At 38.2% G+C, this 18,215-nt stretch overlaps 1 protein-coding gene across 16 annotated transcripts in view; it reads right to left on the reverse strand.

The window, feature by feature from the left end:
• ERC2 (ELKS/RAB6-interacting/CAST family member 2) overlaps positions 1 to 18,215 on the reverse strand; it is a 965,515-nt gene that overhangs the window by 608,896 nt on the left and 338,404 nt on the right. For all 16 annotated transcript variants that reach the window (XR_008546979.2, XR_010155615.1, XR_008546980.1 and 13 more), the window contains one exon: positions 16,747 to 16,914. Coding sequence is in view for 11 of the 16 variants with exons in the window: in XM_016941331.3 (XP_016796820.1) it covers positions 16,747 to 16,914 (168 nt within the window). In the remaining 5 variants the exon portion in view is untranslated. The remainder of the gene's footprint in view (positions 1 to 16,746; positions 16,915 to 18,215) is intronic.

An 18,215-nucleotide genomic window follows, 5' to 3' on the forward strand; every position in this document is an offset into this window, starting at 1 on the left:
CATCCTGACATCTGCTATAGTCTGAATGCTTATGCCACCCACCCCCAAAATTCATATGTTGAAATATTAACCTCCAAGGTGATGGTATTAGGAAGTGGGGCCTTTTAGAGGTAATTAGGTCATGAGAGTGGAGCCCTCATGACTGGGATTCATACTCTTGCAAAAGAGACCCTACAGAGCTAGCTAGCCTTTCTTTCATGTGAGGACACAGCAAGAAGGTGCCATCTATGAACCAGAAAAGTGGCACTCCCCAGACATGGAGTCTGCTAGGACCTTGATCTTGGACTTCCCAGCCTCCAAAACTGTGAGGAAAAAAAAAAAATTCTTGCTTATAAGCCAGAAATTACCAGTTTATGGTAATTTTTTTATAACAGCCTAAAGGGACTGTGTAGACACTATCCTTCCGAAACATATAACAAAACCATTCTCTTGTCTCCATTTCTACAACCATCACTGGCTACAGACCACTGTCACTCCTCACCAGGATGTCTGCAATGGCCTCGCAGCCTCTACTCTGGCTCCACAGAGGCCATTCCTCACACAGCAGTCAGAGTGGTCTTTTACGAATGCAAATCAGACCATCCACCCCTTTGCTTAAATACCTCCTGTGGCTCCCCATTGTACTGTGTCTCCTCTGTAATGCCGGTCTTGACTTCCTCCCCAACAGGCACATTAATCACCAGGGTTTTTGTAGTTCTTTGTTTCGGCCTTTATTATTGAATTTACTCTCTAGTGTTATTTTTGGTTCTGGGTCTATACATAAGGACACCCTAAGGACAAGGGTATGTCGCCTAACTTACCCAGGGCTTTCTCAGCCAATTTGTATTACAGATAATTGTTAAAGTCCATTCTAACTATGGCCACTTTGCACATATGAAAGTTTTATAAAATAAGAAAGCCCATCAGAATCAGGAAGTACCAAACTCCTAGGATTGATTTAAGGATTATTTGACATTACAGATGGATTTGGCACCTGTAAGTGTTTAATAAATGTGATATGCTGCTATTATTTTATTCTTAATGATATATAAGACTTCCTGTTGGCAAAATGTGTTAAATTGCATTAATGCCATTAGTGACTTCATTCTACTGATTTTTCCAATTACAAGCACCTAAGGGAAAAATACTTTAATTATGTCAGTCATCTGTATAAGGCATCAGTTTGCCAGTAAAAATAAGAACATAAGAAATATTCCTGACTTGAATTACAAATTTCAGCTTACAGAAGTATAGCACCCAGGATAAGGGTGTACGTAACAATTTATCTCTAAAGGACTGGCACGAAGTACCACGAAGATGAAGACAAATGCAAAGCTCTATTCACCTTTTCATAGTGGTCAATCAATGCAACATCTTCCTGGGTTCTGAAAAATTCCCAAACCTTGTAAAGATTCTTTGATCTAAACCCACACTTACAGTAGCTGAAAGGAAGGAATTGAGCAAAACCATACACCACAGAAGGAGGAAGAAATATAAGACAAGAAGGCTCCATTCTCAAGAAACTGAGAGTCAATTTAGAGAACAATTCTGGAAACTCAGTGTTGAGTACTGTGCTAAGGCACAGCAGACAAAATGATTCAGGCGACATCATCTAGAGATGACGAGCACCAACAGGTGTCTGCCAGGACATAAAAATATGTGGAGAAATGGAGATGAGAAATATGGCCAAAAACAAAGAAAAAAGTGGGAAATGAGCTCATCAGGAACTCAGCTATATAAATTCTATAACTGAACAAAAGAAATGTTTTCAAATCACTGTCTTATTCTCTGAAATCTTACATAAATTAGTGAGCATCCTTATCTTTTTTTACTAATCTACAGTACATTAAGATATCTTGATAATGATCTTACTCTATTGTATTTCATCCAACATGTGGTTTTACTTTGAAATTCACTTTCTAGAGAAAATGAGCTTCCTTCTTCTAGACTGGGATTTAGATAAACTCAATTTACAAAACATACGTTTTAACAAGTCCATATTGAATCTGCTTCAGCCTGGAGAAAGAATAAAAGAAAATAGCAAGGTCTTATTCCCTGTATTTTATCTTTCATAAATCTTCTCTCTTTCTAAAATATGTAAGATAAATATTTAGGATTCCTTGAATCAGGCTTATGTTTTACTCATCAGAAACACCTAGACTGTAAGACTCACGGAAGACTCCAAGCAGGCAAAATAAAGTTTTCTAAACTTTATTTAGAAATCTGAACTGAGAGTAAAATAGAAATTAGGTTCCCCAGTGACTGATACCAATGTGGGTAAAAGAGATGATGTCAAGCAAAAATCGTGTGGCCATCATCTGTGCCTGGCAGCCCAAGGCACTTCCAGGGAAGTTATCATGAACTGACCCTGACTAAATGGAGTGAGTCATCAGCAGGTCCCTGACATCAGCCAGCTGCAAAGTCTTACAGCGACTGGCTAGATTGAAAAAAGATTTCCGAAAGTTTCAACATAAAAAGCCCAACTGATTCCACTTCCCTATCAGATTTCCCTGGGCTTGCTTCTAGGTCTTTTACATCCAAATTACCCTCTCATAAAAACAAAGACTTAGAAAAACTGCAAAAAGTTAAAATGACTCTTTCCTTCTGAAAGTATACTTTAGCTGAGTCGATAAAAGGTCTGAAATCATCTTTATGGTTGCCATCATGTTTGGAATAATTTAGCAGCAACAACATCTGTATAAATGAGGACATGAGGTCCCAAGGTAGGTGGGAGACTTCTTGTGGCTTATCCATGTCAATGGGAATAAAATTCAAAGAGCCCATGCAGGCAATTAATTTACTTTTATTTCATTTTTAATGTTTTATTATATAAATATCAAACATCGACAAAAGTTGAGAAAATAATGTAATGAACTCCATGTACCCAATTCTCAACTTCAACAAGTATCCACTTAGGGCTACTCCTGTTTCATCTGACTGCACTCTCCCTCCCCATCCCCCTGATTATTTTAAATAAAATCCCAGATATTACATCATTTAATCTATAAATATTTTAGTATAATCTTTAAAGATAAGGATTCCTTATTTTTAAAAATTCCATCTTCAAACTTTAGAAAAATTTGCCAAGCTTCATTTTTTAAAATGGCAACAAAAATTTTTTTTTTAATTTTTTTTTTTTTTAATTATACTTTAAGTTTTAGGGTACATGTGCACATTGTGCAGGTTAGTTACATATGTATACATGTGCCATGCTGGTGCGCTGCACCCACTAACTCGTCATCTAGCATTAGGTATATCTCCCAATGCTATCCCTCCCCCTTCCCCCCTCCCCACCACAGTCCCCAGAGTGTGATATTCCCCTTCCTGTGTCCATGTGATCTCATTGTTCAATTCCCACCTATGAGTGAGAATATGCGGTGTTTGGTTTTTTGTTCTTGCGATAGTTTACTGAGAATGATGGTTTCCAGTTTCATCCATGTCCCTACAAAGGACATGAACTCATCATTTTTTATGGCTGCATAGTATTTAAAACAGAGTCATTTGTCCTACTAGAATTTCCCATGATGGGGAGCTTGTTCACTATATGCAAATCAATAGAGGTGATACATCACGTTAACAGAATGAAGAACATAAACCATGTGATCATTTAAATAGATGCACAAAAAGCATTTGAAGAAGTTTAACATCCCTTCATGATAAAAACTCTCAACAAATTAGGCATAGAAGGAATGGACTCCAACTAGTTTGATGACATGATCTTACATATGGAAACCCTAAACACCTACAAACCCAACACTGTGAGAGGTTGAGGCACAAGGATCACTTGAGGCCAAAAATTTGAGATCAGCCAGGCAATATAGCAAGACCTCATTTCTACAGAAATAAAAATAAATTAGTTGGGTGTGGTGGTGTGTAGTAGTCCCAGCTACTTGGGAGGCTGAGGCAGGAGGATTGCTTGAGCCCAGGAGTTCAAAGCTGCAATGAGCTATGATGGTAGTACTGCTCTCCAACCTGGGTGACAGAGTGAGATCTTGTAAGAAAAAAAAGAAGGAAGGAAGGAAGGAAAGAAAGAAAAGAAAGAAGGAAAGGAAAGGGAAGGAAAGGAAAGGAAAGGAAAGGAAAGGAAAGGAAAGGAAAGGAAAGGAAAGGAAAAGAAAGGCAAGGCAAGGCAAGGCAAGAAGGGAAGGGCAGGGAAGGGCAAGGCAGGGAAGAGAAGCCCAAACACTACACTAAAAAACCCTCAGAACTAATCACCAAATTCAGTAAGGCTGCAGGTTACAAAATCAATACACAAAAATCAGTAGCATTTATATAGGCTAATGGAGAACTATGTAAAAAAGAAATCAAGAAAACAATCCCATTTACAATAGCTGTAAAAAATATATATAAAATACCCAGGAATAACAAATGAGGTAAAAGATTACCACAATGAAAACTGTAAAACATTGCTGAAAGAAACTGAAGACGACACAAATGAACCAAAAGATATCCCATGTTCACAGATTGGAAAAATTACTATTTTAAAATCTCCATACTACCCAAAGCTAACTACAGACTCAATGCAATCCCTATTAAAATATCAATGACATTCTTCACAGAAATTGAAAAATAATCCTAAAATGTGTATGGAACCACAACAGATCCCGAAAAGCCAAAGCAATCAAGCAAAAAGAACAAAGCTGGAGGCATCACACCACTTAGCTTCGAAGTATACTATAAAGCTATAGTAAACAAACCAGGCTGGCCGCAGTAGCTCACACCTGTAATCCCAGCACTGTGGGAGGCTGAGGCAGGCGGATCACTTGAGGTCAGGAGTTCAAAACCAGCCTGGCCAATATGGCAAACCCTGTCCCTACTAAAAATAATTAGCTGGGCACGGTGGCAGATGCCTGCAATCCCAGCTACTTGGGAGGCTGAGGCAAGAGAATTGCTTGAACCCAGGAGGCAGAGGTTGCTATGAGCCAAGATCATGCCACTGCACTCCAGCCTGAATGATAGAGCAAAACTCTGTCTCAAAAGAAAAAAAAAAAAAAAAAAAACCAGCATAGTACTGGCATAAAAACAGATACATAGTCCAGTGGAACAAAACAGAGAGTCCAGAAACAAATCCACACATTTGCAGCCAACTGATTTTCAACAAAGGTACGAAGTATACACAATGGGGAAAGGATAGTCTCTTCAATAAATGGTACTGGGAAAACTGGATATCTACATATAGAAGAAATAAATTAGACCCTATCTCTCACCATATACAAAAGTTAACTCAAAATTGTCTAAAAACTAAAATGTAAAATCCCCGGAGGCGGAGGTTGCAGTGAGCTGAGATCGCCTGCACTCCAGCAAGACTCCATCTCAAAAAAATAAATAAAAATAAATAAATAAATTTTTAAATTAAAAAAAAAGATTTGTAAGTGAATAGTGCTCCAAGCACCAACACAAGTTCTCCTATTCATTAGGTACTTCCATGCACTTACCCTGTTTATATGCTCAAGGTCTTTGTAGGGCTTGTTTTGCAGTTCACTAGACTGAATCTTCTATGAATCAATCCTATTGGAAACTCAAGGACAAAACAAACTACAAACAATTCTTAAGCTTATTTTCAATAATCATATTATGGGTAGTAATGTTGGTATTTATTTCTTGTTTATATCTGTGTCTCCAGCACCTAGGACCATGTAGGCAATTTAAAACTAACGCACTGGAGATCCAATAAAAAGCTTAGCAAAATGATCACCTAATACACATGTACACCTAATTTCCACATCTAAGTGCTCCGTGTCTTTCTCACACACACACATACATACACAGGGCAAAATGCAAATGTGGTTTAAGTTTTTCCAAATTAAATGTTTAAAATTTATATGTGTCCTTACCCAAATGTACTTTTTGAATTTGGATGAGAATGAGGTTGAAAAGTTGACAAATCCTCATGCCACTCCCTCAGTGACACCTAGGTCTCTGATCATCCCCAGCAGTTCTGTGACCCCTCCTGATCATTTCTTTCCCTCCTTCTGGTACTACTCTTAGAAGAGCTGTCAAAGATGGTCATCGCTATGGAGAGAGCTGACCCTTCTGGCCCTGGCATTGCTGGGGCTGGGCAAAGGAGTCACACTCAGTAAATGAGGAGTTGGATTTTCTCTTTTCCTTCACATTTGACCAGATCTTAATGACCAAACACAGAATCTGTCCCGTTTCAAATTAGCAACTGCCAAGTAGTATTGTAGGAGCCAGACGTTGTTCTGTTATAGTCATAAGGATTTAAGAAATCATCTACATTTGAAAATTTTTAAAAATGCAATAAAATAAATTTCACAGACTTCAAGGTAGAAATGCTTGCAATAATGCCAAACTCCTAAAGTTAAAATGATCCTTAACTACACAACTTATTACCTCAAGTTGTATTCCTCCCTTTTTCTTAATAAGACAAAAGGAGGAACGTATATGTCTGCATGGAATAAATATCTGTATTTAATTTAAGAAAGATAAAAGTTCATATGAAAATGGGTGAAAAATCCTTGCAGAAGCCCTGCTATTTAACTTCACTCTTGACATTTTGGTTTGCTGTGTAAATATACATAAAGAAACCCAACTACAGCAAATATTAGCCCTTTTCCAGGGGAATGGAGGGAAGTGTGACAAACGTGGATCCAGTGTCAGGAAAGCATAATCACAATGTAAACTGGTTATTTCCAAATGGTGCCCCTCCAAAGAAAAAGAAGGGAATGGAAGTACTTAATAAATTCTGTTTTCCATAAAATTCATTTTAAAAAGAGTAAAGAATGTGAACTCGGGGGTCAGTAAAAGTTTTGTTGGATTTCCCTCCTCCTAAATTCTGTCATCTCCTTTTTAAAGTGGCCAGTCAGCTTCCCACAGACATGACAGAAATACATTCTTTTTCTTCCTGCAAACCATTTACCAGTAAGTAACACTTAGCAGAGGACATGTATTTTCTCACAGACGATTGGCTAATTGGATATTGTCGCTTCCAGTTGCAGCTTAATATATTATAGACAATGCCTTTTTCAAACAGAAGTATAACCAAACAAAAGCACTAATGATCCATTCATTTTCTTTCAAAGAAAATAAAGAGCTCTGACTCGACACCTGTACACCCCAAAACAATGGACACAGATTATGAACAGATTTAATGTAGAAATTAAAGTGATTCTGTTATCTTAATTACAGATTTGGTCACACAGGTCAAATAACATCCTAATGAGCTCAAAAAGAAGGTCCAAATTCTTTTGTTCCACTGGAAAAATAAGTTGCTCAAAATACATTGACAATGGGCTAAGGTTTGGAAAGTTTTTGATTAAAAAAGGATTTTTGTTGGAACACTTATAATGAGATTTGAGTTGCAGTAACAATATGAAATTGAAAGCAGAATTACATACAAAAAGAGTACTGTAAAATATCATTATTTTAGTACAATGGAAAATAAGGTGTTTGTGGTTTTACTCTATAAATTCTGTGTTGTCTGCTCATATGTATTCCTTCTTGGCCTTCCTCTGAATAGTCATTCTGATTTCCAAGCCCTTCTGCACCAGTACTCATTTGTGGTGGGGGAACCCACACAAAAAACATCTCCTAGGCTCTACTTTCTTCCTCCATTTTATTGGCTTTTCAGGACTAATTCATGTACACCCATCACATTGGTGTTCAGTTACCGGGCAGACAATGAATTTTCCTAATCCATTTAGTGTGCTGACAGAGCCATGTTCACAATTTATAGAATTTCCTTTTAGACATTTACATATTTCACAGTTCATTAAGATTCAAACTGAACACCTGTGTTTACAAAGTCAAAAGCAATTTTATCCTAACAAGGTGTTAAATAAGGCGTTCTCTGAAAGCCTGAACAACAATAACAACAACAAAAGTACTAGACTCTTGACCTATAGAACAAAATGATGCCTGTAGCTACCTGCACCATCCTTTAATAGTCCAGAATTTGCCACAGAACAACCATAAAAAGCTTTTATGACAAACTTGGGATGCTCCCTTCCATCACATTTCAATTTCTCCATCACAGGTCTTTCATGTTTTGCCTTAAGAAAGCAATAGTATGAGGCCACTCTGCAAAGTTCACCCAGGTAGCTAAAATCTGCAAAAGAGCTTAAAAACTTTAGAAGGCAAATGTGGCCCCTATAGACAATTCCTTCATTTGCTAGATACAGGGACATTTTCCGCATTCTAAGGCTCACAAAGCCTGACCTTGCCTCATTTGTATGTGACCCCAAAGTTTTCACATCATTAATAAAAAGAGAATCAAAACAAAGCCCACAGACATTAGGGGAGGGGAAAGTGTGTTGTTTGGCACTACCATCATCCATACTCTCAAAATGGAAAGGGAAAAAAATAAAATGCACATAGACGAGGTGGTGACCCCTATAACGACTATGGTTCCCAACATTTTTTTTCCTACTGGTAATAAACCATTTTGCAGACCTCCCAATTGTGGCCACCATGATAGTTACTGTTTTGCAGGTTTATGTCTTTTTCTTGCAGTTAGAAGTGTTATCAATAAAAATTTCAAATGAAGCCTTTCCCGTCAAATAAAAACATTTTAAAATGTGAAGCCAACAGCAGGATTAGGGAGGAAAAACACAAATGACACCAGGGCTTTGTTTTGTATATATATTTTTCTTTTACCAAGTCCCTTAATTGATTAATTTTAAAGACATTCCTTGCAAGTCTTGAAAGTGAGACAAATGCATCCTAAATGGCACTGGGGTAATTTAACAGTCTTAAAAGTTGATTTTGTTGTATGCTACTAACTTTTCTAAAAAGCATCTTAATTTTGAATGCAGTGACTATGAAGGGCATTAAACAAAAAGCTATCTCAGAAAGGACATTTAAATATTATCCTTTGAAGGCTGAACTGATTAAAAAGGACTTTACTGCTTGCCAGTCAATTATGGCAAGGGGTGAAAAAAACCTGAAATTATTGTTTAAAAGTAAACTGGTTACTAAAGGATAGGAGAAGAGGGGTGAGGGGCGAAAGGGAAAGGTTGGTTAACAGATACAAAATTACAGCTAGATAGGAGGAATAAATTCTAGCTTTCTGTAGCACTGTAAGGTGACCACAGTTAACAATAATTTATTGTATACTTTCAAACAGCTAGAGAGGATTTCTAAGGTTCCCAACACAAAAAAATGATAAACATTTGTGGTGACAGATATGTTAATTACCATGAATTGATCACTACACATTGTTGACATGTATCAAAATCACCGTACCCCATAAATATGTACAATTATTACATGTCAATTAAAAAAGTAAAAGATCACTTCTTGTAAATCCCACCTTATATGCTACGGCAAATATTATTTCCAACCATTTAAAAAACTCTTTTACTCCAAATGGGTCAGTCCCAATGAATAAGTAGTTCTTTTAAGTATTTGGAATAGTTTGCAAAGCCCCGTGTGAATGCATACAGTCCCACAGTCCCCGGAGGCCCCAAAGCATTCCCAACTCCTTGTCATGGTTACCTTTAATGCCCAAGAGTTGTAGCTTTACCAAGAACTGGGGGACAGAGGGCCCATCTCAAGGCAAATAAACTGAGAAGCAAGGCCATGTAAAATGTGTTCTTTTCTCCATGTAACATTTTCATTCTCAAAAGTTTGGTTTTTATGATTCATCTTGCAAACTGACAGCCCAAGTCTGCTCTCTAGTTTGTGTTATCACACTGAGTCATCTGTGACTCAGAGACAGAAAAATGCTGCCACAGGCTCAGAAAACACCTCCTCCTCCACCAGCACCTTACACAACCTCCCTGAAGAAATTATCATTGCTGCTTCTGTTAAAAATTCATTTAATTTGGGAGGCTGAGATAGGAGAATGGTGTGAACCCAGGAGGCGGAGCTTGCAGTGAGCTGAGATCACGCCACTGCACTCCAGCCTGGGCGACAGAGCGAGACTCCGTCTCAAAAAAAAAAGCATTTAATTTTTTTACTATAAATGTACGACATGTGCATCATCATAGAAAATTTAAAGATCACCTGGGTATCCAACAATCAGAGAGAACAAAGTCATACACAGCCGTCCATTCTTTTATTTGTTTTTACATAGTGTGCATGCATATATGAATATATGTGTATGTATGTGTATGTTTGTATATATATAAACGTCTTTAAACATATTTAAGGAAATAAAAACTAAATATTATATGATAAACTTTTCTTAATATACTAGGATTCTAAACTTCCTGAAAAACAATACCCTCCCTAGAGTTTGGGCAATGACCTTCATTATTATGGCCATAGTGTCACTATTATTATAGCCATAATGTTACCATGAGGATTTAAGCCTCAGAGTTATTCATTCTTATCCCTCTTCTTAGCCATGTCAGAGTTGTGCCTAGAAAGCATTCTTGAAAATTCCGTGAACTCACCTGTCAAGACAGAATTATAAAACTTGCCACAAACTTTGCCTTTAAGATTAAATGAGACCAGACATGGTGGCTCACGCCTGTAATCCCAGCATTTTGGGGAGCTGAGGTGGGCAAATTGCTTCAGCCCAGGAGTTCGAAACCAGCCTGGGCAACATGGCAAAACCCTGTCTCTACTAAAATACAAAAATTAGCTGGGTATGGTGTTGCGTGCCTATAATCCCAGTTAGTTGGGAGGCTGAGGCAGGAGAATTGCTTGAACTCGAGAGGCGGAGGTTGCAGTGAGCCGAGATCATGCCACTGCACTCCAGCCTGAGCGACAGAGCAAGACCCCGCCGCAAAAAAATAATAAAATAAAATAAAACAAAGATTAAAAGAGATAAGTCATCTTCCTGACATGAAGAAAGCCCTCAGTCCACTGGGACTCTCATGGAAATCACTAGATTCCTAGTTAAAGGCATTTGGAGCTGGGAACCCAGGCATTGCCATTTACCTCTGTATGACCTTGAGCAAGTTATACATCCTCTGAGCTTCTATTTCATCATCTTAAAAATAGGGGCAACAATACCAACTTCACAAGTGGTGAGTCAGTTTTAAAATATCACATGGAAAACACTCAGCTGCATCTCCCGGAACTCAGTATAGCAGCCATAAGACACTCAGTAATAAAATTACATTTAAAAGGCTAAGACTATCAGCTCTTGAAATTACGGGTCCCCACCTTGTCCAGCACCTTGCACAGCATAGATGCCCAGTATTATCAATATTATCAAATATTATCAAATGACACCTCACTGATTTGGACACATTGTGGGAAGGGTCTCTGTGACATACCACCAACTAAAGCATTTCCAAGTCTATGCAGGAACTCCCGAAATAATGAAGCTAGCAGAATGCCTGCAACTCCATAAATATCATCTCTTTTCTCAAGAAGGTGAACCAAGTTGCTTGAGTGTGACCTCAAAGAGGATCAGCTTTAATCAAAAGATAGTCTCAATATTATTAGGGTAACCACCTTAGCAATATTAGCCTTCAATTATAAGAAATACAAATAGACACTTTGAACAGTTGCATATTTTAGTCTTCAAAGGAGCAAAATATCTATTTCTTTGTGTCTTCTTTCCTTCCTTTACTTATCTGCTTTTAAACAACAAAAGAAAGATCAAGATTCTGTGTGGAATTATTAGTAATCAATGATAATGAAATCACTGGGAGTTTATGGTACCATAAATCAGTTCTCTAACATATATCCACGTGTCTAAAAGAATGTTTGCTCAATGATAGCAGAAACCATATCTGGCACATAGGAGGCATTCAAAAAGTACGTGTTAAATGAAAAAATGCATGAAGCCCAGAGAGCAAAGATTATTAATGTGAAGTTCTTGGAAATGCTCTAGAGCATCTATAAACTACCTGAAATTATATACACTATTGCACGTGAATATTAGCATGTATGTGCCCATGTGGATTTTTTTTTTGGTGGGGGGGTTTAATTGCATAAGATTCTCATCTGTGTCGATTATATTTTTTAGAAGTTATGAACCCTGGCTCTGCAGCTGCCACTATGTTGCCCTTGCCTGCATAAACACAAAACCCCTGCATTCTTTGTTAATGAATGGGTTCTCAAGTGTTTACTCTTAGACAAGTATTATAGAATCCTTGTCTGGCTTATTTGGGACAAAAATTCGTATTATGTACCACTGTCATATAACACATCTTGGAAAACACATGCAAAAATGTTGCCTGGCAGTTTGCAAACCATGCCGAGTTGGAGAAAAGTATACTTGCCAGAAATCAGAAATAAATCTCTCTCTCTTTTTTGTTTTGTTTTGTTTTTGTTTTTGTTTTTGTTTTTGTTTTTGTTTTTGTTTTTAGATGGAGTCTCACTCTGTCACCCAGGCTGGAGTGCAGTGGCATGATCTCAACTCATGCTCATTGCAACTTCTGCCTCCCAGGTTCAAGTGATTCTTGTGCCTCAGCCTCCTGAGAAGCTGGGACTACGGGCACGTACCACCACGTCCAGCTAATTTTTGTATTATTAGTAGAGATAGGGTTTCACTATGTTGGTCAGGCTGGTCTCAAACTCCTGACCCTAAGTGATCCCCCTGCCTCGGCCTCTCAAAGTGCTGGGATTACAGGTGTGAGCCACCACACCTGGCCAGAAATAAAAATCTTAATTTGGAGATAGAACAAAAGAGATGGTCACTTTCATAGTATCTTTATTTGTCCGTATCATTCTAAGACATAAAAAAGTGACTCAATTGAAGTATAGAAGTCCGAGGTCTATAAATGCACATACCAAAAATTCAAAAGAGACCCACAAAGTGAAACACAGAACAGATGTGAAGATGAGAAGTGAAGTAGAGTATTCAGGTGTGACCTGCCCAAACATCCCTGATAAATATAATAGTAGTAATGATAATAATAACAGCAATGGTGATACCATAATTTATAGCTGTAACCCTTGACTATAATCAAAGTACTTTTCACATAGATGTATGAGGCTGATACAGTGACTGCCATTTCATAGACTGTGACATGAAGGCTCAGAGAAGTTCAAGTCTTGTCCACGCCACACAGTTATTGAATAGGGAGGCTGAGGTATAACCACACATCTCCCACTTCTAAATGCTGTGTTTTGTTTGACATTTTACTTTAGATCACAGAATAAATGTTAGGCCTTAATCCTACCCAGTTTATGGATATGTTGTTAATTAGTCACTGAAATCCAGAAAAATCGAGGTGCTAGAGAACACCAATTCATTATTTTCTCTACTGCTGTGGAATTCATGTGTTGGTGGATGGGGTAAGTTGGTACAAAGGAAACATCAAGGGCAGTAGCAAAATAAGAAACTTGGCCTTAGAGTCCTTTGAAGCTATTTTAAAAAGTAAAATGTTATGTTAAGAGCTATGTGGTGTATCTCTCTGTGTATGTAATTATTATTCTATTGATTTATTGCACACATGTCAGAGTGTCTGGGCATTTGTACAAGTTCAAACAAACCAACCAAAGAGCCAAGCCACATAGCCGCAAACCGAGACAGCTGGCCTCCTACACCTCACCCCACCCTTCATCCTACCAACTCCCAAATGCAAATTCCCTGGTAGCAAAACCTTCTTTACAGAGATGAACCGTTAAGCCATGACATCTGTCATTTATACTATTCTAAAAGAGCAGCCAAAGCCAGTTGATGGCACAGATATAGCAGGACTCTCCCCATTATAAAGAGAGCCCCCTTCTGTTTTGGCAAGAACTTTCAGGAATGACTCAGGAATCAAATTGCAAAGAGCTATCACATGTAACCTCCTTTGAGGATGAGCACCATATCTTTTTTTTTTTTTTAACCTTTTATTTTAGGTTCACGGGTACATGTGCGGGTTTGTTGTATAGGTAAATTGTGTTTCACAGGTTTGGTGTACAGATTATTTCATATGAATTTAAATTCAGATTTTTCATTGTAGGGCATAATGAAACACAACGTATCTCATCTTCTGAATACTCACCCACTAACACACCACACAGCAGGTAGAAAGACTCTTATTTACCTCTGCTATCCCAGAGAGTGGGGAAATCACTTTAAAGTATTCTACACTGCTGCCAAAAATCCTCTGCCCACAATCCAACAATTAGAGCAATTTCAACCTAAATTGCTCCCCCTAAGAGACAGACGTAATTAGATAAGTTTCTCCTCTGTTTCCATGTACAAAGAGCTCTTATAAGGAAAAAAAAAGGCAAAAGAAAATTCCTCAGCCGTTTCCAGCTGATAAAATCAGTAATCTCATACTCCCAACTTCAAAGCAGAAGACTTAGAAAATCATCTCACTTTCTCTGCACACGGAGAATAATTTTTTTCTACTTCAAAGCATCATCTCTTTATTTGGTCATTTTAATTATTGAACATGGGACGGAAGCTATCCACATAATGTCACCACTGTCTTTTTCATGAAATATGTATAGGTTTAATTTGGACTACATTAATTTGAGAGAGGTAAAATACAGGGAGGGGAATGAGAAAGGAAAGAGGACAAGGAATATAGCCTCCATCAGTATAAGATAGTGAGAAGAAAAGCCTTTCTGACCTGGCTCCTCATTCATTTTCTCTGGAGAGAAACCATCAAGAAACCTGACTGCTGGTTTGGGTAAGCAGACTGCCTTGCTTCTCAAATTCTCTCCTACCCAACAACACACAGCAACACAATTACACTAACGTTATCGGTAATCCTGGTATTATTGACAAAATATGGGTACAAGCAGTTGCTTTTTGAATAATACAGTGAAGAAAAATGAATGCTCTAGAACAGCTGTCAGCAAACTATCTTTCTCCATTTAGGGTACCACAGCCAGAGAGAAGACTAGCTGGGCATTCCAATGCCCACTCAATCCTCTTCCCACAAAATCACAATGCCAGAAATTGGCAAACTTTCTGTAAAAAGCCAGACAGTAAATATTTTCAGCTTTGTGGGCCATACAATATCTATTGCAACTGCTCGACTCTGCTGTTGTAGCACAAAAGCAGCCAAAGACAACATGTAGATGAATGGGTATGGCTGTGTTCCAATAATACTTTATTTACAAAAGCAGGCACAGGGCCAGATCTGGCCCACAAGCCATAGTTTTTGTTGACCCCTATTTGAGACAAGTACTAGATGGTAGAAATGTTCTCTAGCTGTGCTGTCTAATACAGCAGCCACTAGCCACATGTAACTGTTAGTACTTGATATGTGGCTAATGTGACTATAGAACTACAGTTTGAATTTCACTGGATTTTAATTAATTTTAGTTTAAATAGCCACATGTGGCTACAGTGTTAACACAATTCTAGACACTATTCACTGCTGCCTCCTCAAAGGAGATAGAAGCCAACTTCCAATTTATAGTATAGATTAAATGTTTGCCTTAAAAAATAAAATACCCATACCTTTGCATTCACAGTGGAACTATACACAACTGAAAATGGTATTTCTTTTTTTTTTTTTTTTTTTTTGAGACGAAGTCTCACTCTGTCACCCAGGCTGGAGTGCAGTGGCACGATCTCCACTCACTGCAAGCTCTGCCTCCTGGGTTCATGCCATTCTCCTGTCTCAGCCTCCCGAGTAGCTGGGACTACAGGCACCCGCCACCACGCCCGGCTAATTTTCTGTATTTTTTAGTAGAGACTGGGTTTCACCGTGTTTGCCAGGATGGTCTGGATCTCCTGACCTCGTGATCCACCCGCCTTGGCCTCCCAAAGTGTTGGGATTACAGGCGTGAGCCACCGCGCCCAGCCTGAAAATGGTATTTCTTAAATGTGAAATATCTACATCATTGAGACCAAGGTGATTGTTTCGAATTGAAGCATTCAGGTAGCTGCCTATCAGCCAATGGTCAAAGGTATAGGGGCTGAGTCAGGTTCATGCTAAGACCTATCCAATCCAGAAAGTATTTTCTTCCGCCTCTGGACACTGTCCTGCACCTTGACTGAAAGCACAGATCTACTCAACAGTCCTATTAACTCCTAAGGCCAATCCAAACCTCCCCACAGATGCTAAAATATATACATGCATAGACACAGCTCAAAGAGCCCAAGAGAGAGCATGCATGTTGATTAGAATGCCTTCTAAAGTAATGCACACAGCACAGTGCCTCAACACAAAATCAAGATTCACCACATTTTTCCCTATTGCCTGCTGCATTTGATAACTATTTTATTTACACAATAACTAGCTTGTGTTTTGCATTTCTTAGCAGACCCAAAGATGTAATCCAAGGAGGAAAAGCAAGGAAATAGGATAGTAACATATTTTTGTTGTTCTTCTAAGCATGAATAAGAGATAACAAACCAATATTTCCTCTGAGAAACTCACACAATATCAACTTTCTTCAATGGGTAAAAGAAATTGAAGATACTCCTTAGTAAATAAGAACCCTTTGGAAACATGGGTGCCAGAAGGGGAACCCATACAGAGGATGCACAGCAAAGCAAGGCAGATGACATTCCAGTTATTTTATGATTTTTGATAAAATGAAACCATTCTAGATCCAAGCCCTTAACTGTGGTTACCAAATCTAAAATGTTCCAAAGTATGAAAAAAAGAAATTCCAAGTGTGAACCAAACACCTTTGGTGGCACAACTTGACACAAACTGACAAGAGTCTAATTATACAGTCTTTATTTATCCCCCTTAGTATAAGAAATTTTTTTAATGCAAAAATATGCATGTGTTTGTTTATGGGGTGTTGCTACAACTTCACTTGCAGTGTTACACAATCTATACAATGCATCTCACCTTTCTGAAAGCCCAAGAAATATGAATTTCAAAATACATCTGGCCCCAAGGGTTAGGATAAAGGGTCTTTGGAGGAAAGTTGCTCAGGTAGGGCAATTTCTGTCAATTCAATGTCTCTGCTGTCTAGAATCCTGAGAGAGTGCCTTACCTCAGTCTGAAGGATGGCAGCCCTCTGTTCTTTGGCAGTAAGTGACTCTTTGAGCACTTCAATGTGTTGCTTGCAATCTGAATTTTGATTGCTGAGGGTTTCAAGCTTTGTTTGTAAGGCAAGAAGTTCCGACTCTTTCTTTGAAAGTTCCTGCTTCAGCTGATCAATCTGCAAAACAACAACAAAATTGCAAGAAATTAGAAATTGCTGCCCCTACACTTTACATTGGACAACTACTGATTTCTCTCCATTTCAGCAGCCAGTGATCAATAATCCAACAAGGTAGGCCATGAATTTGCTTAAAAAAGATGGCCTTGGGAATCACACAGTCTTTGGGTTCTGGAGGAAAATCTGTAAAGGTCACTGAGAGTATAGGAAATAGGAATGGAAAGGTCAGCAGACTGCCCTCCATCCCACTGTGGACCAAATTTCACAATGGAATGAAGCCTTCCCAGCCAAACCTACTCATCTGTGAAACCACCAAGTATATTACCACCATGGTCCTGAGGAGAGTCAATAGGGATCTAACATGGGTAATTAAACCAAGGCATAACTCCACAGTGCAAATAATCATTCAAGGGCATCATTTGACAAAAGAATCCTAAAAAACAAGTAAGCACTGGGGATCTTCTTTTTGCTTACATTAAATATTGAGAAGATACAAAAAGAACATAAAATATACGTGAGGTATGAGGAAAAATGACCCAAAAAATCCATCATTCAATTCACCAAAAAAGATCACTAGAATTACCCATGTCCTATCCCATTTCTATCTCCTCCCCCCATTTGGAAATAATTACCACCCCAAATTTTGTGTTTATTATTTCTTTGCTTGTCTTTTAGGCTGATCATATATTTTTTGCATCCATAAATATACACTATTTGGTTTTGCATGTTTTTAAACTTTATTTGGGCTACAATTTTTTTTCCTACTTTGCTTTTTTTCCTACTCAATCTTATGTCCTGAAGATTAAATCACAATGTTGTACATAGAGTTCATTCATTTTCACTGAAGTAGAGTATTCCATTGTAAGACTTCACCACAATTTATCTGCCCACTCTGCTGTTGATAGAAATTTGGTTTTGTTCTTAGGTTTTTTGCTACTATAAAAAATGCTATTCTGAACATTCTTATACATATAACCTAGTTCACATAGCAATAATATTCTCAAATGTCTATCTAAGATTTAAATTGCTGAACCACATAGCATATTCATCTTCAATTTCACTAGATAAAACAAAAATGTATGACTGACACCTGTAATCCCAGCACTTTGGGAGGCCAAGGCAGGCAGATCACAAGGTCAGGAGTTCGAGACCAGCCTGGCCAATATGGTGAAACCCCATCTCCACTAAAAATACAAAAATTAGCCAGCTGTGGTGGCAGGCACCTGTATTCCCAGCTACTCAGGAGGCTGAGGCAGGAGAATCACTTGAACCTGAGAGGCAGAGGTTGCAGTGAGCCGAGA

This window comes from Pan troglodytes, chromosome 2 (genome assembly GCF_028858775.2).
Source record: "Pan troglodytes isolate AG18354 chromosome 2, NHGRI_mPanTro3-v2.0_pri, whole genome shotgun sequence".
In the NCBI taxonomy this organism is placed as follows: domain Eukaryota; kingdom Metazoa; phylum Chordata; class Mammalia; order Primates; family Hominidae; genus Pan; species Pan troglodytes.